General features: G+C 50.1%; 7 protein-coding genes across 7 annotated transcripts; 4 read left to right on the forward strand and 3 right to left on the reverse strand.

The window, feature by feature from the left end:
- Positions 1–1,046: 1,046 nt before the first annotated feature.
- ACC1 (acetyl-CoA carboxylase ACC1) lies at positions 1,047–8,482 on the forward strand (the record flags this gene model as incomplete). The annotated part of the gene is made up of 3 exons (XM_076682303.1): positions 1,047–1,418; positions 1,467–1,629; positions 1,904–8,482. Exons 2-3 carry the CDS (start codon positions 1,486–1,488, stop codon positions 8,480–8,482), a joined length of 6,723 nt encoding a protein of 2,240 aa, XP_076543549.1. The 5' UTR covers positions 1,047–1,418; positions 1,467–1,485.
- A 500-nt stretch (positions 8,483–8,982) lies between these two features.
- TRVA0_002S03884 (cytochrome P450) lies at positions 8,983–10,221 on the reverse strand (the record flags this gene model as incomplete). The annotated part of the gene is made up of 1 exon (XM_076682304.1): positions 8,983–10,221. One exon carries the CDS (start codon positions 10,219–10,221, stop codon positions 8,983–8,985), a length of 1,239 nt encoding a protein of 412 aa, XP_076543550.1.
- A 783-nt stretch (positions 10,222–11,004) lies between these two features.
- ERT1 (transcription activator of gluconeogenesis) lies at positions 11,005–12,854 on the reverse strand (the record flags this gene model as incomplete). The annotated part of the gene is made up of 3 exons (XM_076682305.1): positions 11,005–12,167; positions 12,657–12,747; positions 12,798–12,854. 3 exons carry the CDS (start codon positions 12,852–12,854, stop codon positions 11,005–11,007), a joined length of 1,311 nt encoding a protein of 436 aa, XP_076543551.1.
- Positions 12,855–14,885: 2,031 nt separating this feature from the next.
- Positions 14,886–15,905, forward strand: HMT1 (protein-arginine omega-N methyltransferase HMT1; the record flags this gene model as incomplete). The annotated part of the gene is made up of 1 exon (XM_076682306.1): positions 14,886–15,905. The coding sequence occupies one exon, from the start codon at positions 14,886–14,888 to the stop codon at positions 15,903–15,905; it is 1,020 nt and encodes a 339-aa protein (XP_076543552.1).
- A 357-nt stretch (positions 15,906–16,262) lies between these two features.
- On the forward strand, positions 16,263–17,000 carry TRVA0_002S03950 (uncharacterized protein; the record flags this gene model as incomplete). Its single annotated transcript, XM_076682307.1, has 1 exon — positions 16,263–17,000. One exon carries the CDS (start codon positions 16,263–16,265, stop codon positions 16,998–17,000), a length of 738 nt encoding a protein of 245 aa, XP_076543553.1.
- Positions 17,001–17,869: 869 nt separating this feature from the next.
- TRVA0_002S03972 (uncharacterized protein) lies at positions 17,870–18,745 on the forward strand (the record flags this gene model as incomplete). Its single annotated transcript, XM_076682308.1, has 1 exon — positions 17,870–18,745. The coding sequence occupies one exon, from the start codon at positions 17,870–17,872 to the stop codon at positions 18,743–18,745; it is 876 nt and encodes a 291-aa protein (XP_076543554.1).
- A 157-nt stretch (positions 18,746–18,902) lies between these two features.
- On the reverse strand, positions 18,903–22,711 carry VHC1 (Vhc1p; the record flags this gene model as incomplete). Its single annotated transcript, XM_076682309.1, has 2 exons — positions 18,903–22,122; positions 22,221–22,711. The coding sequence occupies 2 exons, from the start codon at positions 22,709–22,711 to the stop codon at positions 18,903–18,905; spliced, it is 3,711 nt and encodes a 1,236-aa protein (XP_076543555.1).
- Positions 22,712–22,785: the final 74 nt, after the last annotated feature.

Raw genomic sequence — 22,785 nt, forward strand, 5'->3', positions numbered from 1 at the left:
TACAACTCTCTAAGTTGAAATATTCAACACCGAAACAAATATAACTAATTGTGACAGAATATAATAAAGCAAGGCAATTACCCGCTATAATTCACAGGGTAATTGAACTGCAGTTTCACGCCAATCAAACTTTATTGTCGAATTAACAGAAACCGATCAAAGCCTGCTAAAACACCACTTCAAATTTAGCAAAAAAAGACTTGTAATACCCCCTATACAAATTCCTATAAATTCCCAGGATCGCTACTATTGTTATAACATATACCATATTCCTCAGCCGCACGTTTCACGGTACCATATACCGGTACCGCCGCACGTTGCGCGGCAAAAAATGTACCCGCATATGCACAGGGTTAGCCTATCACTACCCTTATTGCATATAGCCCAACATCCCTGCCGTACGCACTGCGGCAATTTGATACACTCTCCATTTTTCATTTTTTTTCAGGGGGACCTCTGCTTTTTCAAGATCATCCTGGTATATACGTGGGCGATATCCATACAGACAAATAGATAACCCTTATATTCTTACAATATATCGAAACATTCGAAAACATTTAACTGTTCTACTTCTACAGTTCTGGCACAATACCGGTACTTCTAAATACATTTATGAGATACGCACCAGCCGCCTCCCCTCCCCGGATCTTGGATCCGAACACATTAACTACCATATAATCAAGATCCGATACGATATCTCCCAACGAATTAACACTAAATGGCCAAAGATCACCCTCGCTCAGCCCTGGCTGCGCACGTTAAACCTACCAATACAGTCGGAAGTAAGCGGCCAAAATAATCCGTATGCAGTAGCAATGTAACGTGCGTCCCCAGAGAAGGCTGTCGAGTCTCGCTGTCTCAGCGGCTGGTTTGTTGGGCCCCTTCGACAGCGCAGTTTGCCCCAATTTCTCGTCCTGTTGAGAGCCCCTCGACACGTCCCAACGGTGCAGCCAGCGCGCGCACTATGGTGCGGCTGTGAAACCCATCGCATGGCTGCTTCGTCTCGCCTCGACGCAACAAATTTCATTCCAAGCGATTAGCCAACAAACTTTCGGTGGTGAGGTACAACACACGCAGTGTCGGATCCGAAAGCAGCCTGTATAAGCGTAATCTGAATTAAAATACACACGAGCGGCCACCTTCTATTTCCTTTTCCCCGAGAAGACCTTTTTTTTATTTTATAATACTTCACTTCCCTTGGATTTTTGGAATTTTGTAAAATTCTTTCAATATCTAGAAACGCTTAGAGGGGCGTAGATTTTGAAGAGGATAATCCATTCTGGAAAAAAAATTACTTACCTGATTATTTATATCTAATCAACGATATTCAGCTCAGTCCGTGTACGATTTTTTAATCCGACACTAGCTGTACCACGAATTGTATCGCACCGACCTGTTAGAACAGGAATATTTCACTGGTAAGTTCTTTCGCCAATATTTGATGGGAAAATGCTAACATATGGTAGGCTGCTGAACCGTTGCACAATGGCTACTTTCACAGAACCAGGCAAATACGACCATACCCGGTTGCCCGACCACTTCAAGGGCTTGAACTCTCTCGAACGAGCCGAGAACTCGGCTGTTAAGGACTTTGTCCAGTCTCATGGCGGTCACACTGTCATCAACTCGGTAAGTGATAACAAAATTTCAATCTTGAAACTTTGTATTTTGGAATACTTTGGTGAAGCTTGAAGATTCTATGTGAAAAAGCACCAAATGATTTGTATCTTTTCATGATATTTGGAAAACATCAAATGGTTTCTATATCATATCATGGAAAAACATCAAATGGTTTGCTTTAGATCGTGAAATGAAGAATTTTCGTCTAGCGGATCACCGAAAAAATTCTCATAATGCTTTGGTTCAATGATGATTATAAGGAAATTGGTAACTAACAGAATAGGTCCTCATTGCTAATAACGGTATTGCTGCCGTAAAAGAGATCCGATCCGTGAGGAAATGGGCCTACGAGACGTTTGGCGATGAGCGAGCCATCTCCTTCACGGTCATGGCCACCCCAGAGGATCTCCAGGCCAACGCCGACTATATCCGAATGGCGGATCAGTACGTAGAGGTGCCAGGCGGTACCAACAACAACAACTACGCCAACGTCGAGCTCATTGTCGACGTGGCCGAACGAACCAACGTCCAGGCCGTGTGGGCCGGCTGGGGTCACGCCTCTGAGAACCCCGATCTGCCAGAGTCCCTGGCCCGATCCCCAAAGAAGATCGTATTCATTGGCCCGCCAGGTTCCGCCATGCGATCCCTTGGTGACAAGATTTCTTCCACCATTGTTGCCCAGCACGCCGAAGTGCCGTGTATTCCGTGGTCCGGTACTGGCGTTAACCAGGTCAAGACCGACGAGAAGACCGGCCTCGTCTCTGTGCCAGACGATATCTACCAGCTCGGCTGCAGCACCAGCCCCCAGGACGGCCTCGAGAAGGCCAAGAAGATTGGCTTTCCGGTCATGATCAAGGCCTCCGAGGGTGGTGGCGGTAAGGGTATCCGAAAGGTGGACCGAGAAGAGGACTTCGTTTCGCTTTACAGCCAGGTCGTGGGAGAGATCCCAGGTTCTCCCGTGTTCATTATGAAGCTCGCCGGCAACGCCCGACACTTGGAAGTTCAGCTGCTCGCTGATCAGTACGGTAACAACATCTCCCTGTTTGGTCGAGACTGCTCCGTCCAGCGACGACACCAGAAGATCATTGAGGAGGCTCCGGTAACCATTGCCAAGCCAGAGACCTTCACTGCCATGGAGCGAGCCGCCGTGCGACTCGGTCGACTCGTGGGCTACGTCTCGGCTGGTACCGTTGAGTATCTCTACTCTCACGAGGACGACAAGTTCTACTTCCTCGAGCTGAACCCACGTCTCCAGGTTGAACACCCAACCACCGAGATGGTTACTGGTGTCAACCTGCCAGCTGCCCAGCTCCAGATTGCCATGGGTATCCCGCTGCATAACGTCAAGGACATCCGACTCTTCTACGGTGTCGACCCTCACGCCAAGACCGAGATTGACTTTGACTTCTCCACCGAGTTGGGCCGAAAGAGCCAGCGACGACCAACTCCAAAGGGCCACACTACTGCATGCCGAATCACCTCTGAGGACCCAGGCGAGGGCTTCAAGCCATCTGGCGGTATGATGCACGAGCTTAACTTCCGATCCAGCTCCAACGTGTGGGGTTACTTCTCTGTGGGTAACCAGGGTAACATTCACTCGTTCAGCGACTCTCAGTTCGGCCACATCTTCGCGTTTGGCGAGAACCGATCCGCCTCGCGAAAGCACATGGTCGTGGCCCTCAAGGAGCTCTCCATTCGAGGTGACTTCCGAACCACCGTCGAGTACCTTATCAAGCTGCTTGAGACTCCAGACTTCGAGGAGAACAAGATCACTACTGGCTGGCTGGACGAGCTCATCTCCAAGAAGCTCACTGCCGAGCGACCTGATCCGTATCTCGCGGTTATTTGCGGTGCCGTGACCAAGGCCCACATTGAGTCTGAGAAGAGCATCACCGACTACATGGCTTCCCTCGAGCGTGGCCAGGCCCCAACCAAGGACATGCTCAAGTCTCTGTTCTCCATCGACTTTATCTACGAGGGTACTCGATACAAGTTCACCGCCACGCGATCCTCCCTCGACTCGTACACCTTGTTTATCAACGGCTCAAAGGTCGAGGTGGGTGTCCGAGCCCTTTCCGATGGCGGTTTGCTGGTTGCTCTGGACGCTAAGTCCCACAACGTCTACTGGAAGGACGAGGTTGGAGCCACTCGAATCTCTGTTGACTCCAAGACCTGCCTTCTCGAGGCCGAGAATGACCCAACCCAGCTGCGAACTCCATCCCCTGGTAAGCTCGTCAAGTTCCTGGTTGAGGACGGCGAGAGCATCAAGGCTGGCCAGCCATACGCTGAAGTTGAGGTTATGAAGATGTACATGCCTCTGGTTGCCCAGGAGGACGGTATCATCCAGCCAATCAAGCAGCCTGGGTCCACTCTCCAGGCTGGTGATATCCTTGCCATGATGACTCTGGCCGACCCGTCGCGAGTTAAGCACGCCAAGCCGTTCGAAGGCCAGCTTCCAGAGTACGGCTCGCCACGAGTCACTGGCTCGCGATGCTTCCAGCGGTTCCACGTCCTTTTGGCTGTCATGAAGAACATTCTGTCCGGATTTGACAATCAGGTTGTTATGAACTCCTCGCTCAAGGAGCTTCTTGAGGTTCTGCGAGACCCAGAATTGCCTTACGGTGAGTGGCAGCAGCAGGCCTCTGCTTTGCACTCGCGACTTTCGCCACAGCTGGACGCCAGCCTGCGATCCACTGTTGAGAAGTCCAAGAGCCGCCAGGCCGAGTTCCCAGCCAAGCAGCTGCTTAAGACCTTTGAGAAGTACGCCCCACACTCTGCTAGCGACGAGCTTGTATACCGACAGTCTGTTGCCCCGCTTGTGTCTATCTGCGAGCGATACTCTGAGGGCCTCATTGCCCACGAGTTCAAGGTCATGAGCGACCTTTTGCAGCAGTACTATGACACTGAGAAGCTGTTCAGCGGTCCAAACTCCCGAGAGGAGGACGTTATCCTTCGATTGCGAGACCAGAACAAGAGCGATCTCAAGAGCGTTGTCCTTACCGTCCTTTCGCACTCCCGAGTGGGCGCCAAGAACAACCTCATCCTCGCTATCCTCGACGAGTACCAGCCATCGCGAACCGACAGCGCCAGGGTCGCCCAGTTCCTGCGACCGGTGCTCAAGGAGATTGTCGAGCTAGAGAGCCGAGCCACCGCCAAGGTGGTGCTCAAGGCGCGAGAGATCCTTATCCAGTGCGCCCTGCCATCGCTTAAGGAGCGAACCGACCAGCTGGAGCACATTTTGCGATCCTCTGTTGTTGAGACCAGCTACGGCGAGGTCGGGTTCGAGCGACGAACTCCAAACGTTGAGGTTCTTAAGGAGGTTATTGACTCCAAGTACACCGTATTTGATGTGCTGACCCAGTTCTTCAAGCACAACGACCCGTATGTGGTTCTGGCTGCCTTGGAACTGTACGTGCGACGAGCTTGCCGGGCTTACCAGATTGTCGACTTGTCCTACCACAAGGATGCCGGCGAGTCTCCAGCGGTCAGCTACCGATTCAAGCTCCCAGCTCTCAGCAACGCTGCTTACAACTCTGTGTCTCGAGAGACTACCAGCAATGGCTCTCCCGGTCGACCAACTAACGTTTCGCGGGCTATCTCTGTCTCTGACTTGAGTTTCATGGTGGATAAGTCCGATACTTCGCCGCTGCGAACTGGTGTCATCTCCCCGGCGGCTGTTCTCGAGGATATTGAGGAGGCCCTGTCGCGAGCGTTGGAGTTCTTCCCACGGCGAGATGGCATTGAGATGAAGGCGGTTGGCTCTATTGCCAAGGAGCGACTTCAGGGCGCCAACAAGCCAGGCCAGGGCCAGCAGCTCTATAATATTTGCAACATTGTTGTAAGCGAGGTTGAGCCTGATCTTACCGATGACGCTCTTCTTGCTCGAGTCAACGAGGCTCTTGAGGATGTTAAGGAAGATCTGGCTGCCCACGGCGTGCGACGACTCACCTTCACCATGGGCAACAAGGACGGTGCTTATCCAAAGTACTTCACCTTCCGAGGCCCAGACTACGTTGAAGACAAGACTATCCGACACATTGAGCCAGCTCTTGCCTTCCAGCTTGAGCTCGGGAGACTGTCCAACTTCGACATCAAGCCAGTGTTCACCGACAATCGAAACATCCACGTCTACGAGGCGGTGGCCAAGAACTCGTCGAGCGACCGACGATTCTTCACGCGAGGTCTCGTGCGACCAGGCCGAATCCGAGACGATATTTCGACTCCTGAGTACCTCATTTCTGAGGCTAACCGGCTCATGAGCGATATTCTGGACGCTCTCGAGGTTATTGACACTACTAACTCTGATATGAACCACATCTTCATCAACTTCACAGCTGTGTTCCCGCTGGTGCCAGAAGAGGTTGAGGCTGCGTTTGGCGGCTTCCTTGAGCGATTCGGCCGACGGCTGTGGCGACTGCGAGTTACTGGCGCTGAGATCCGAATCATGGTGACCGACCCAGAGACCGGCGTCAATTACCCACTGCGGGCCATGATTAACAACGTGTCTGGCTACGTGGTGCAGAGCGAGCTCTATGCTGAAGTTAAGAACGATAAGGGCGAGTGGGTGTTCAAGTCCCTGGGCAAGCCAGGCAACATGCACCTGCGGTCCATCAACACTCCATACCCAACCAAGGAGTGGCTCCAGCCAAAGCGATACAAGGCTCACCTCATGGGCACTACTTACTGTTACGATTTCCCAGAGCTGTTCCGACAGGCCATTGCCTCGCAGTGGAAGAAGTACGACCGAGCCTTGCCCCGAGACTTCTTCAGCTACCAGGAGCTCATTATGGATGAGAGCGGTACCGAGCTGAACGAGATTACTCGAGAGCCAGGTGTCAACACCATTGGTATGGTTGCTTGGAAGTTCACCGCCAAGACTCCAGAATACCCCCAGGGCCGAAAGTTTGTGGTCATTGCCAACGATATCACTTTCAGGATTGGCTCCTTTGGTCCACAGGAGGACAGCTTCTTCCACCTGGTCACTGAGCTTGCCCGAAAGGAGGGTATCCCACGAGTCTACCTGTCTGCTAACTCTGGTGCCCGAATCGGCATTGCCGACGAGCTGGTGCCGCTCTTCTCGGTTGCCTGGAACGACGAGAACAAGCCTGAGGCCGGGTTCCGATACCTCTATTTCACCCCAGAGGTCTATGAGTCTCTGGAAAACAAGTACAAGGACACTGTCCAGGTGGAAAAGATCGTCGAGAACGGCGAGACTCGATTCAAGATCACCACTATTGTCGGTCTTGAGGACGGTCTTGGTGTAGAGTGCCTGCGGGGCTCTGGTCTTATTGCCGGTGCCACTTCGCGAGCGTACAAGGACATCTTCACCATCACTCTTGTCACCTGCCGATCCGTCGGTATCGGTGCCTACCTGGTGCGACTTGGCCAGCGAGCCATTCAGATCGAGGGCCAGCCAATCATCCTTACCGGTGCCCCAGCCATCAACAAGCTGTTGGGTCGAGAGGTCTACACCTCCAACCTGCAGCTTGGTGGCACCCAGATCATGTACCGAAATGGTGTTTCTCACCTTACTGCTGACGACGACCTGGCTGGTGTGCAGAAGATTATTGAGTGGATGTCCTACGTTCCAGCCCAGCGAAACCTGCCAGTGCCAATTCTCGAGACTGGCGACAAGTGGGACCGAGACGTTGAGTTCCAGCCAGTCCGACAGGAGGCATACGACGTGCGATGGCTCATTGGCGGCCGAACCACCGATGATGGCGAATACGAGGCTGGTCTCTTTGATAAGGACTCCTTCCAGGAGACTCTGTCTGGCTGGGCTAAGGGTGTTGTAGTGGGCCGAGCACGACTTGGCGGTATTCCATTTGGTGTTATTGGTGTTGAGACGCGACTGGTGGAGAACCTGTTCCCTGCTGATCCAGCCAACCCAGACTCGACCGAGATGATGGTCCAGGAGGCGGGCCAGGTGTGGTATCCAAACTCTGCATTCAAGACTGCCCAGGCGATCCGGGACTTCAACAACGGTGAGGAACTGCCGCTCATGATCCTGGCCAACTGGCGAGGTTTCTCTGGTGGCCAGCGAGACATGTACAATGAGGTGCTCAAGTACGGTTCGTTCATTGTGGATGCTCTTGTCGACTACAAGCAGCCGATTATGACTTATATCCCACCTACCGGTGAGCTCCGAGGCGGTTCCTGGGTTGTTGTTGATCCAACCATTAACAGTGACATGATGGAAATGTATGCTGATGTGGAATCGCGTGCGGGTGTCCTCGAACCAGAAGGTATGGTGGGTATTAAGTTCAGAAAGGACAAGCTTGTGGCGACTATGAAGCGTCTCGATGCGAAGTACGCCGAGCTTGCTGAGCAGGCGGAGCGAAAGGACCTCAGCGCCGATGAGCTCAGCGACGTTAAGGTGCAGCTCAACAAGCGAGAGAAGCAGCTGCTGCCGATCTACCAGCAGATTTCGGTTCAGTTTGCCGATCTGCACGACCGATCCGGCCGAATGCTTGCCAAGAACGTCATTCGAAAGGAGCTGGTGTGGAAGAATGCCCGACGATACTTCTTCTGGCGAATCCGACGTCGACTCAACGAGGAGTACTTGATCAAGCGAATTGCTGATAGCCTGCCATCCTCCAACCGGCTCGAGCAGGTTGCCCGACTCAAGTCGTGGTATGCCTCTCAGGTCGATGAGGAGGACGACCGAGCGGTTGTCGAGTTCCTTGAGAGCAACCAGGAGAAGATTTCTGCCCAGCTTGCTCAGATCAAGAAGGAGGCGGGTATCCAGGCATTCAACTCGCTGATCCGATCCGCTAACGGCGAGGCTGCGATAGCTACTTTGGCTGAGGCTTTGAAGAGCTTGTCCGTCGAGGACCGAGAGTCTCTTCTTAAGAACTTGTAGAATGCAAAGGAGATGTTAGAGTATTAATGTTTATATATGAACGGGTAATGATAATGATTTTGATTTGAGTCCACCTCCAGTTTGATCTTTAGTCTGTTTATTCTTTATAGTCTAATAATTGCGCTACGATATCTTCGCGCAGCATTAGTATTGTGCTAGCAGAGGAATGTATTCGAGGGCCAGCCCTCGAGCTCCCGTAGCTGGGGGCCAGCCCCCAGACCTCCGTATCTTGGGATGGTAACAACGTGATAAAGGTTTTGTTACGCTGTAACATACTCCCTAACTGTGACAAATCCCCAGCCGTAACAAACTTGTTACAAATACTCAGTAACAGCTCAAATGTCCGCGTAGCAGAGCCCCAGGAAGGGGAGAATTTGGAAGGATTGGTCCCCCCATTACTACACAAAGGAGCGTATTCGAGGCCAGCCCTTGAGCTCCCATGGCTCGCTACGTGGAGGTTATTTGTTCAATCTCCGTAGCAAGTTTACTTTCTGTCTGGTTTAAATAGCCCGGTTGTCGTCACGGGTAAACGAGACCCGTACTCCGTCTCCGGAAGTTAGAATTAGACCTACTCGTTCTTTGAAAGGTACTTCTAGGACGCCGGGCGGGGAAGAAATATCTTTGAACTGCTGGATGAGGCACACCAGGGTGTAGGAAGTCTCCGCAAGGGCCAATTGCTGGCCAATGCATACACGCGGGCCACCATTGAACGGAATAAACGCCCACGGGTGAGATGGACTGTTCTTTTTGTCGTTCCATCGATCGGGGTTGAACTCATGTGCGTCTTCGCCCCAGAACTTGGGCGAGCGATGCATTGCGTAGGGTATGTAGTAGACAGTAGTGCCCTTTGGAACGAACACTGGTTCCAACTCTTCAGGTCCGCCGCCTCGCGGCAGAGTAGTATCTCTGTTACAGTGTCTGAAGTTGAATGGAACAATTGAGTAGAACCGCATTACTTCATTGATGAAGTTTTTGAGATACTGGCAGCTTCGCAGCCCGTCATATGTGATATCATCCTTGGCATGCCCAAACTGGTGAAGTACATGCCTTCTCAGAGATGCCCAGACGTCTTTATGCCGCGCCAGGAGGTACACCGAAAGGGAAAGCAAAGAGGCGGTGGTGTCTCTTCCAGCAAGAAGAACATTGAGGCATTGATCCCGCAATACAACTGGATCCTGGGTCTGCTTAGCCAGAGCATTGATAAACACATATCGGCCATCTTCCTTTACGCCGTCATGAATATTCAATGCCTTATGGACGAACCTTTCAACGAACTTTTTGCAGACCTTGATGTCTCGGCGGAACTTGAAAGAGTCGTACAGGTAATAAAGGCTACCAAGTTGCGATCGGGTCATGACAAACTCTTGGGCTGCGTCGAATGCGTCTTGGAACTCATTTGGATCACACGTGAGGTCTTCACGACCGCCAATTAGCGACTTAATGTCCTCGCCGAAAAGGAACTCACAGGAAAAGTCGAGTGTTAAGGAGTGAAAGAAAGGCTGAACATCTATAACCTGTCCATCCTTCGTGGATGACTCGAACAAGCCCAGCAAGCGGTCCACGTGTTTTTCAAACCCAGCCAAGTTGGCTACCTGGTCTTTCGTGAATTGCGGTCTAAGCATAGCCCTGGAATGGAACCATCCGTCCCCGCTGAGAGTAAAGATGCCATCTCCAAGGAGTGGCTTCAATTGGGGGTACCGCGTTCCAAGATCGAATTCCTTGAACTGAGTCGAAAGCATTGCCTTGATATTCTCCGGATCAATTGTCATCACAGTCAGACCGTCAATTGCGTTGCGCAGCGTGGTGAGCCTGCCACTGGAGTTGGCTCGGGCCGCTATGTGAGTGCACAGCTTGTGCCTACGATTTGCTGACAGAGCATTGATGATGGTATCTATGTGGAGGTACCTGGTGGTTTCGATGCAGGGATCTCCTACGGGATAGGCCCCGGCTTTGCGCTTATAGGAGTAGTAGGAATAAATCCGGCGGACGTATAGCAGGAGAGGTGAGAACAGCAGCAACACCCACACCAGCATCCTTTAAATATTGCAGCTGGAATAGAACGTTTAGTATTTGGATATAACCTATGGACACAAAGGTCGGAATATTCAATGCCTCCGTCGGATGGACAGTTCCGCGATAGTGGGATCCATTCAATCTCCGATCGGACAGGGGGTACCCACTACAATAATAACATCATCTAGGTGCAACTATAGCGCAGAATCAAGTCTTTGAGATTTACACTGTACCAAGTTACATGCGCAATGCAGCTGTGATTCTTTGATTTACTTCTCCGATTACTTGTAGGTGTACTCAGTAGTAAAACTTCGGGATCATATCGTGCATGCATTACACTGTATCAGTAGAAGTATAGCGCATCCTGCATGTTGGTACTTCGGAGATCCCCACGATTTATCGCGTATTCAGTCAGTCAGTGACTGGGCTTATGTATATATAAAGGAGATTCCTACATATAAAAAGGAGCCATTCATAAAGGGGGTCGTTAAAATACAGGGTCGTTAGTATTAGGAAAGAATTGGCAGGAAATTGCCAATAATCATCATGGGGATATCAAAAACGTCACGCTTGACGGTCCAAGTACAAGCAGTGGGCACTCTAGTGCCGTCTGGCTTTAACAGCGTGCACTCGGTCATGGTGACACCGCGGGAATCGCCAAAAGCAAGGCGGCTGAACACGTCAAAGTAATCAATGACGCTCTTGTCGTCCATGAGCTCTACAATGAATGTCTGCTGAGTAAGGAGCCGCTCACGGGACCACTCGGTGAGGATGCAGAACTCCTTGCCGACAGCTGCGATCTGGCCAGTACGGCGCCATACAACGGTCGGGGTTCCCGAGGACGCAATGAACTTCTCAAACTCGAGCAATGTCCGCTGGAAGCACTTCTCCATGAAGATAAGGTCCTCCTCTTTCAGCGTCTTGGTGGTCGCGATAAAGCTCGGCCGATACGCCGCCATGGCCTGGGCCATATGCATCAGGTGTTTCCGGCCGAACCTCGACCGCAGGTACGCGATCAGCCCGTGGTAGCCCTGGGTGTATGGGAATGGCTGGGTAACACTGGAGTAGACGTCCTCGGGACGCTTCTGCTCATATTCAGACGCGATCGGGGAGGACCCCAACATTTGCACCAGTTGTTGTGTTTGCGCCTGCGTCTGCGTTTGAGGGTGGGAATGTTGCCATGGCGGCAGGCTCGCGGTTAGTGGGGAATCCGACGACTCGGGGGTCGTCAGAGTGTTTATGAGAGGGTTCCCCGAGTCGTCTAACCCGGCGGCACTCAGGTCCGTACCGGTCGCCTGCAGGATGTTGCTGAGAATTGAGTACTCCAGGTTCGCAGTGCGCGACCCAAAGTCGTTGTATGTCATGTTGAGGTCGGCCAGGGGATCATCCCGGATGGCGCTGGCGATAGGCTGCGGCTTGTACCTCAGCTGGGGATCTGGCGGTGTCGGTGGGAGCGATTGGAGTTTACTACTGGGAATTTGGGGCACCTGCATTGCCGCTGAGGGGTTGAGAATGGTGTTCCACTGGGGGCCACGGTCGTTGGACAGTTTTCGCTTAGGTGGTCGTCCCCCACCCTCGAGGATACTGTCCTGGAGGTATTTGGCCTTTTTACGAACCCCGTCGTGGCATGACGCCTCGCATCCTTTTTTGATGCACCGCTGGCAAGGGCGGCCTATTATTGTTAGTTCCAAAGTATCGACAATAACCCAAACAAGTTCGAACTCAACCGTTTGAGTCCATTTAACCAGCAAAAAACATGTTTAAACGGTCCAACCGGTCCAAATGATTCAGGTTATTTAAACAGTTCAATATGTCCAACCAGCTGAAATCAGTTTAAACAGTTTAACCTGTCCAACCAGTTCCAGCTAGTACTAAACAGTTTAAATACCCATCCAGTTAAGGCCAGTTTAAACATTCCAACTGGTGTCCAACTGGTGTCCAACTGGTGTCCAACTGGTGTCCAACCGGTTCAGGCTTTTAAAACTTGCTGTTGTTTAAGGCCAGCTTAATCAGTTCAAATGGTCCAACCGGTTCATTTTTAAACAGTTCAGCCAGTCCATCCAGTGCAGGCTATTAGATAGTTCAACGGAACAATCAGTTCAGATTGCGCAGTTCAACCGGTTCAGCTCAAACAAGTTTGGTCCAAAGATGGTGTACATACCTTCGTCGCAGGTGACGTGAGCTTTCTGGCAGTGGATACATGCTCTGGACGTCTTCTTCCGCTTCGGCTTCTCTATCTTGCCGATTTGCTTCTAACCCCCCGTTAGAGATAACCCAAATAAGCAATAGATTGTAGACTTACCGTTGCCGACGAGTACGACAGACTCGGGTGTGCATTAGTCGTAGTAGCCGACATCATAGATAATACCGATACCCGACTTTTATTCAGGTTTAAGTGTCGTAATAAATTCCCAAGGCCGGCTTATCCTCAGGGGGCAAGGGTAATAATTAGGGTAGTTGAATATATGGTTATGATGGATGAAGCGGTTAACGGTCTAATAAGGTAGCCCTATCGTCGAGGATAACAGTAGTCCGTAGCAAGTATGCGTATTAACTTCTTGCTTCGACAGCCTACTGTGCAGTTTAGAAGTATAGTATAGTATAGTAAGCGCTGGTACTAGTATACACGCCCACAGCTAGCTGGAAAGCCTCAGAAAAGCACAAACTACTGTAACCAACAATTTTTTTTTTCTTCCCACAGTGTCCCTGGACTGTCGTAATAGAAGTGGGTAACGGTACGTATGTATAGCAAAGTCGGTTTTAGTCACCGACCATTGGGATTCTGCAGAAGGCTGCGTATCCTATGCCTTACAGCCGTTTTAGGCTCCCTACGTCCCCTCACTTGTTTCGGGTTTTTAATATATTGGATGCTACGATACTGGTATTTTTCTTCTCCAAAATCCAGCTGTAAATATTCACATCTACTACTTCTATTATGGTAAAAATACCTTCAATTTCGTATTTATTTGAGCCGTTATCGGACCCCTCCTCCGCCGCCGCATATTTTTCAGACACGGTACAAGTGTTACGCGGTGCTCAGTAGTCGTCATACTGTACAACGTCACCGCCCCCCACTCTACCTGCAAGCCAGCTGTGCGGCTCACGATCCATGGAATTGAATCCGCTTGTCAGCTAGTGGCTGGTAGTTGGTGGTTGGTCGAATAGGCGATCGTTGTGCCCCAGATGTATGGCGATGGATCCTGTCTATTCACGTATTGACAGCTGTAATGTATCGTGCCTATGGGGGGAACATAATACTGCCGGCCCAGTCTCCGGCAAGTTAAGATGTAACCCCCTGCCTCTCGTAACTAATCAGTGCCTGAATTTTCAGTCAGGTGCATTCTTGCCCAAGATTCCGCTTCATTAAGTGAGGGAGTGTAATACTATAAGGATAAAGTAAAATGTAAAGGATGCTTGGGCATATAATATGCAACGGGTAGTGTTAAGTACCGGTAGTACAATGTAGATGGGTAATATTTAAGTACAAGGTAACTTAGCCCAATGGACGGCGCCATCTGGTGTGGCTCCAACGAGCTCCTTGCCACTTTTGACGCCGTATGGACCGTCGGGGAGAGCATCTTCATCGACGGCATCCAGAATCTGATCGACAGCATTCCATTTACCGGCGGCCTCCCATCCCTTTCATCCCTTCTCCACCCCTTCCATCTCTTCCACTTCCATCTTCTTCCGCCGCTCAAATAATCCATCTAGGAACAAAAGGATCTGGCACACGCTCAAAGCAGAACCCACTCTTACGGTATTTAATTGAAGTTCTACCTGGTATAATCCTAATGTATTTATGTATACCGGTATTTCTTCTACCATAGCATGGAAGCATGCTCAACTGCCAATTGCAGCCAATAGTCATCCAAACAATTATACTTGTGATACATTACCGTATTGTAAGTTGTGCGAATGAGCAGTAATTACGCTACCAGTAATACCAGATTGAAGGTTTGTGCTGATCATATAAATATCATTGGTACCTGCGTACCAAAATTCCATTAATCTCTTTTCAATTCTAATGTGGGTACGGATAATATGCCAAATTTACAGATTCAATTGCCCGACTGTAAGTCGTGGGAGTTGATTTAGAGAATATGAAGTTCCAGCCTTGGCATAGGGTCTTTTTCGGCCTACGCTGTAAATATCAAGATCTGCTATCATAAATTATTCACAGTCCGTATCTCAATGTAGAATTGACAAGATTTTTTTAAAAAACCCTCTCAAAAATCTATACAACGGCAGTAAAATGAAATATTTCACTGGTATCGCTTATAACAAACGGCCGAAAAAAGGTGGTGGTGAGGCTGTACTATCGTGCGCGAGAGACAATCGCAGGTGAAAAGAATTTTTTTTTATCAGCGAAACTCATCATTATCAACCCGCAATGTCAGAAGAACAAACTAAAAAAGACGGACTCAGTTACTCTGAGCAGCATTATTTCTCGTCGTATGACCATTTCGGCATCCACGAGGAGATGCTCAAGGACGACGTCCGGACCATCTCGTACCGGAATGCCATTTACCAGAACCGACACCTGTTCAAGGACAAGGTAGTGCTTGATGTCGGGTGCGGCACGGGCATTCTGTCCATGTTTGCCGCGCGATCTGGTGCCAAGCACGTCATTGGTGTTGATATGTCCAATATCATCGACATGGCTAAGCAGATTGTCAAGCTGAATGGTCTCGGCGACAAGATCACGCTGCTCAAAGGCAAGATGGAGGAGGTCGAGCTGCCATTCCCTAAGGTAGATATCATCATCTCCGAGTGGATGGGCTACTTCCTGCTCTACGAATCCATGCTGGACACCGTCCTGGTTGCCCGAGACAAGTACCTTGTTGAGGGAGGCCTCATCTTCCCGGATAAGGCGACCATCTACACTGCTGGCCTCGAGGACGGCGAGTACAAGGAGGAGAAGATTGGGTTCTGGAAGAATGTGTACGGGTTTGATTATACTCCTTTCCAGGAGATTGCGCTGGCCGAGCCTTTGGTGGATACTGTCGAGCTGCGCGCTGTAGTGACCGACCCGTGCCCTATCTTTGAGATTGATCTGTACACTGTTAAAATTGAGGACCTGGCGTTCAAGCGGGACTTCCAGCTGCGAGCGCGACGAAACGATATTGTCCACGCCGTGATTGCATGGTTCGATATCGAGTTCTCGCGGTGCCACAAGCCAGTCAAGTTCTCTACTGGCCCTCATGCCAAGTACACCCACTGGAAGCAGACTGTGTTCTACCTGTCAGAGGAGATTGCTGTTAAGAATGGCGAAGTGATCCACGGTTCTCTTGAGTCTGTGCCAAATGCCAAGAACCCGCGAGACTTGGATATTACCATTGCCTACGACTTTGAGCCGGCTGAGGACAAGGTCCGTGCCACGAAGGGCACTTCCCGCTACTGCATGCGATAAGTTCCCAGTACTGCATGGATAAGTTGTTAGGGAGTTTGATGATTAATAATTGCTAGCATTGACATGATTTTAGAACTATAATATTGTAACTACCCTCAGCGGTTTTAATGTATTTATATCTTATGCATTTTATTATTACATAAATGAATTCAATAAAAAAATCAAAGTTCACAGGCCATTGATAACGAATCAATGGAAGGAGGTCCATGTGCCCCTTCGTTTTGAAGCGGCCCGAGGGTATCTCAACGTAGGAGGCGTCAGGGAAGTTCACCCCACAATCGCGTCGGGATATTTTGACCGGTAAATTAGTCTAAAAGGTACATTGAATTTTACAGATTTTTCTAGGCGACAACAGTAATGGGTGCGGAAAAGAAAACGATTAAGGGCAAGGAGAATAACCCGCCTCGCAAACGGGGGGTGCCCTCAGCGACATCAGCTGCTAAAAAATCAACCTATCTCACAGTCGAGGAGGAAGACAATATTGTAATTCTCCTGGGGGAATTGATCAGAATGACCGATACAGCAGTTCCCTCAAGGATTGTTGGACTTATTATTGCGACTTTGATTCCGCCCGACAAACGGAGGTCAAACAATAAAGAAAAGGTCAATGATGTATTCACGGGAAAGTCTAAAGAAGTGTGGGTACCCTCACCTTCGTGGGTGACCAAATTTGTTGCCAAGCACAAGCTTTATAGTGAGTCGGAAAAGAGGAGCATGAACTTTTGGGGTGGAGGAATACAGTCCGCTCGCTCGGCGTATACTTTTCCCGGACTTATCAGGCGGACTGTTGAACGCAATCCGCATATTAGGACTTTGAGCTATGAAATGGTTAGGGCTATTGCAGAGTGCCGTGATGATGATTACAAGTCAATGTTTTTCCCCCTACTCTTGAAGTTCGTGAACCGCAAGGGCGAAAATTACTTTGATGAAAATGGGGACAAAATTCGCTCGATTGCCCTTGACTATGTCCAATGCGAGGGACTGTCATATTCTACTGATGATTATGATGACGACAATTCTGATGACGACAATTCTGATGACGACAATTCTGATGACGACAATTCTGATGACGACAATTCTGATGACGACAACTGATGACGACAATTCTGAAGCAGGAAAATTCTGATAAGGACAATTCTGATAAGGACAATTCTGATAAGGACAATTCTGGTGATGACAATTATGATGATCCACCTGTTGCCCAAGATTTTACAAGAGCTCATCAAAGAAGGTCTCTCCCGAGGCACGACAGTTATATATTGGATTTACTTAATTGGTCAAGGATCGGAGCCCGTATATTACTGAAGCTGGTGGTTGTGGTGGGCGATAATTCGTACAGGATATCCTTGGCACGTAATGGACTCACACATGGGATAAAGTGCTCTCGCTATTCTGATGACGATGAGGTCATCATTTGAATAACGAAGCATTACAAAAGTTCCCATATGTTACCCGAGATGAACCCATGTCAATTGAACTTTTGCGCAACGCTGCTTTGGCAATCTCCCCTCAGGAAGCATCTCTAACGCTATCAGCATCGCCTGCTACGCTCTTTTACCCCTGAGATTGGCGAACCTTCTTTTTATAACCATTATATCTGACATTAGTGAGGCATCCTGGTATAATTGTGATGTGTCTCATTGTCCACTGGTACAAAGTACTACTGTCATGGTTCATAACACCCATTCAATCTGCAGTGGTAACATAGATGCGAGAAAAAAAAATCACAATTGGCAACCGAAATAAATGAATACAACAAAATGAATATTCGCAATTCACTGCCTGGTAATAGCGAAACACAATTGAAGGAGTTCCGGTAGGTGTGAGACTTCGTTCTTTGTGGATGGTACCGACACAACTGGGCTGATTTTACCCCACATACGCATCAAGGGATATTTTAACCGGCAATGTGCTCGAAATACCATTGAAATATTCAGATTTTTCTACGATATACGAGCATAGCAATGGGTGCGGAGAAGAAAACGATTAAAGGAAAGGAAAATAAACCGCCTAAGAATAAGGCGATCCTTGATCGCAAACAGGGCGGTATCTCAGCGACACCAGCTACTAAGAGATCAATCTATCTCTCTCCCCAGGAGGAAGAGGATATGGTACATCTCCTGAAGCAATTGATGAGATTGACCGGTCTAGCAGTCCCCTCAAGGATCATTGGACTCATCATTGCGACTGTGATACCGCCCGACAAACGTAGGTCAAACAATACTGAACTGATCCATGGCGTATTCACGGGAAGGCATAAAAAAGTGTGGGTACCTTCACCTTCGTGGGTGCACAAATTTGTTGCCAAGCACGAGCTTTATAGTGATGAGGAAAAGGATGTCATGGACTTTTGGGGTGTAGGTATACAGTCCGCTCGCCATGGGGAAACGATATTGATTCCCGGAGTTGATCCTCATCCGGGTCGGATTATTGTAAGAAATCCGCATATTGAGAAGTTGACCTATGAAATGGTTAAGGCTATTGCGGATAGCCGTGAAGAAGAATACAAGTTTATCTTTTTCCCCCGGCTGTTAAGGTTCTTGATGTACAAGGGCGACCATTACTTTAAAGACGAGCAGAAAATTAACAATATCATTTCCGCATACTATGACAGACATGACGGACTGCCAGACCCTTATTCCGATTCTGATGACTGCAATTATGAAGAGTACGAATCTGAGGACGACGATTCTGAGGACGACAATTGTGATGGCGACAATTATGATGAAGATAATTCAGATGATGACAGTTCTAATGACAATCATGATACCCCGAAAATCACTCCCACTGGCACCTTTCGCGAGTGGAACACATTTCTGCGTCAGCTATGTGGCGATTGACACTTTTAGCATCGCCTGCTACGCTCTTGTACATCTGAAATTGGTGAGGCTTCTTCTTATAGCTGTTATAGCTGACATTGGGCGAGGCTTTCTTTATTTCATTTCTCATGGACGATACAAAGCACAATCACGGTTAATAATCTCCATTCATCTATTGTTATAACGCGGTGGTAACAGTCATAGACTGCGAATGTAAAAGTACAATTGGCGGCAGGTCTGCGCACCACAGCTCCAGGCTCTCCACATAGTCAAGCGAATCCGCCTCACTCTCATGAGTGCCCAACACCGGTGGAGGTAGAGTCGAGAATATAACCGCAGAGTCTTGCGACGTAGTCCGCATGAGATCGTTAAGAATGATATGCTGTGCCCGCGCCGGCAGGTCGTTGAACGAGAGATAGCTGTCCTCTTCGGGGGAGACCGGCTTTGGCGCAGATACGTACGACGTAGACGGCTGCTCAGACAACAGTGGCGTTCTCTCATCAAATTTGACCCTTCCGGAGGTAGCTGGAGCCGGTTTCGGTGTCGGTTTCGGCTTCTTCTCGGTGGCTTCTTCAAACATGATTGTCCGGCAGCCATTATCGGCATCGTCAAAGACTCTAGGCTTTGGAATCGTCAACCCTGAGAAGCTTGGCTTGAGCTTCATGGCTTTAGTCAAATCCGCCACAGAGGTGGTCCGCGATAGTGTCTTCATTAGCGATGGCCGCGTGACCAGCTCTGGCCTAGTTGGTTTGACCCGCTCCGTTGTAGCATGGATATCGGTTGTGCTGCTGGCTCTTTCAAGAGAAAACGGCCCCTTGAGCGCATCCGGGTCAGTAACCGTATGTGAGAGGCCAGACGGAGTCCGCGTATGATGGGGGTTATATGGCGCAGTGGCCGAGGAGGAGGAGTGAGCTGGCGCAGGACGCGGGAATTGATATCCACTGAAGTAGTCCGGCTGCTCTGACGGAGCCACATCTGGGATCAGCGGAGAAGACGGGCGGGACGCCATGCGTGAACTGGCCTCAGACGGATTGTCTGACGGGACGACCGTGCTCTGATGAGATGAGTGGTTCTCCTCGGAAACATCCGTCTCAAACTCATCGTAGAACCCCGAGGTCGCATTTTGAATATCGGCCCTTGATAAATGGTTCGCCTGAATAGAAAGCGAGACCCCCATCGTCTGTAGAGAAGAAAGAGTGTGTCGCCTATTGCGTCGGTTCATAACCTGCTTAATCTCGCGGCCACTTACGACATTGGGCCCAGCGAAGCTCGGCCGACGACGCGGTCTGGGGGCGAGCTCAGCTCTGACCGCCTGTAGCTCGTTCCACCACTCGTAGGCCCCAAAAAGCTTGTTAACACGCCCGCTGCTGTCTGGCTTGCCATGGATGATGGTATCATAGGCCGGGACCTGGCCCGAGCTCAAACACAAAACGACAACCTCTGCCTTGATCCGCAGCTTTTCCAGCAGAATGCCGATTCGCGACTTTTCGTTTTCCAGGTCCTCAGCAAACTCGACAAACACAATCACCCGCAGCGTGTGGTTGCGCTTCCAGGCCGGGACGGTTCGGAGAATGGCGCCCATTTGTAGAATCAGGGTATAGGTATCAAAGTTAGTAGTCAATGCGCTAAATTTGCCATGCTCGTCGGTGATATGGGCCGACATCTGGATCGGGTAGAGATCAATATAGCCCTGCCTTTCTTCCAAGTTCGTATTGTTTGCATCCCCGGGGAACTGAAGCTTGGGGAAGCCTTTGGCAATGGCGATATTTGCCTGCATGGTAAGCAGATCCTCGATAATGTGGACCCATTGTTGCACAGTAATGGTGGGCTCCTTGCGGCATCCGTCGGTAGGCAGGTGATCGATATCAATTACCGTGTCAGGAAAGGTATTCTTCGGAGAAGTGAGGCTGCGGGAGTCCCCGTAACAATTCCTCTTCTCGAAGAAGCCCATGACAGTGATATTTGGCCGCATGCCGCCAAGACCAGATCCAATATAGACGTTACGGGCGCCCCACACGACATCTGGGCCCGCGCCAATCTGGACGAAGCCCTTAATGTTACCCATGGTTCGCAGCTTTTCCCACGCGTCCTTCTGCTTCTTGATCTCCGGGTACGAGTCGTGGAAGTTCTTGGTGATCACGACGTGGCCGATGATATACAGCCCACCTTTTTTGAGATGGTTGCAGAAATGCATCAGGCTCCAGCTGGTGCGCGGGTTGTCTACGAGGAGCAGGATTTGGGGCCGCCAGAACTTTACGTGGTCCTGCCTAAGACGGAGCAGGTATTTTCGCACCTGGTGGTAAATCAGGCTCTGGGATACGTCTCCCCATGGCTTGGGAGGCGATACGTAGTGGATAAGCAGGAAGAGCATAGTAAGGACAATGATCATGGCGGATGCCGACGCCCCATCCGCCACAAACATAGTCACCACGCAGGCAAAGGAGCCAACGCCAGCGGTGGATGAATTGAAGAACCGGAACGAGGGTCGGAAGTTTGGTGCGCTGGCGATTTTGAGCAGGAAGCATGCCAGATTAGTAAACACAAACGTCATGAGATAGGCCATGGTGATAAACACGGCAATCTGGTTAATATCGAAGAGCAGAATGGCCTGAGTAAGCGCCCACGTCAAAATAATGGCTTCAAGCGGATTGTCGCCTTTCTTAGTACCGTTAGCGAACCAACTGGTGAAAGGCAGTAGCGTATCTCGAGCAATGGCCTGGAGGAGTTTCGACGCCCCCACTACGCCCATTAGTGAAGAGTAGAGCGACGTAGAGAGCTCCCCCAGTAGAACAAGGTATGGGTTGACATTGATGCTCTGGATGATCTGAACATCTTTATGTAGCAGCTCGCGAGAGACGGTGCACCCAATGGACAAAATGACCACCGAGTAGAGCACAAACGTGCTCAGAAGCCCCCACAGCGTCCCCTTGGGGATCGACTTTGAAGGCTTGCGCAGGTCTCCAGACATACTGGCTCCGGCGAAGATGCCGCTGGTGGCCGGGAAGAAGATGCCAAACATATCCTGGAAGTTCTCCTTACCGGTAACCTGGCTCCCGGCGGCTCCTTCTGTGAACTTTGGCAAAAAGTTCTCTTTAATTGTGCTCCAGGACAGCCCGGTGTACCAGGCGCCATCATGCAGTGGATCAGAATATGGCGCCTTAAACAGAACCGAAATGGGAATAGATATAATTGACACCAGCAGGAACACGAGAAGAACGTTTCCAGATTTGGAGAAGAACGAGGAGCCTATAGTGCACATGGCTGTGCACACTAGGAGGAGTATCGTCGCGTAGAAAAACTTCCAGTATACGGACTCTGGGAGGATATTAGCCACCGTGCCAGACTCCTGGCCAAAGAACGATATGACCGGTTCAAAGAAACCCACCACGTTTAAACCACTATATCTTGTTAGCCCTCAATTCACAATCAACTGGATCCATCGATAATACTCCCCCCCTTCAATGCACAATCAATTGGATCCACCAATAATACATACGTATTCAAGATTTGGCCGATATAAAAGACGACGCCAATGGATCCGCCAAACTCTGGGCCCAAAGACCGGCTGATCATGTAATAAGCACCACCACCCCGGACCGTACCATTAGTAGAAATGGCCGAAATCGACAGCACAGTGAGCAGGTCAATTGTGAAACTCAGCAACAGCAAAGCCAACACCCCGAGAATACCAGCCTGGCCAATGATGAACCCGAATCGCAGGAACATGAGAATCGAGAGCACATTGAGCGTAGTGGGGATGAACACCCCGCTAAAAGTGCCCAGTTTGGTATTATCCTTCTCCGTCTTTGGCCTGTCCGCCTCGATCTGGCTCTCGACCATGGTGATAGTTCGACCAAGCCTGCCCCACTGGGGTTCCGAGGGGGGGCCATCTCGGCCGTAAAACTGGCGGACCGTCAGCGGGTCCACATCATCGCGACCGTGGGACGCGATCTCAAAGTCACTGGCAGTGGAACGCCCACCAGACATGTCAAAACCTCTGTTGACAAGGCTCTTTTTTCCGTGGAGAACGGCTCTGGTTATATATAAAACCCCTGTCGGTG

Source organism: Trichomonascus vanleenenianus (assembly GCF_965637985.1).
Source record: "Trichomonascus vanleenenianus strain CLIB 3782 genome assembly, contig: TRVA0_002S, whole genome shotgun sequence".
Classification (NCBI taxonomy): domain Eukaryota; kingdom Fungi; phylum Ascomycota; class Dipodascomycetes; order Dipodascales; family Trichomonascaceae; genus Blastobotrys; species Blastobotrys vanleenenianus.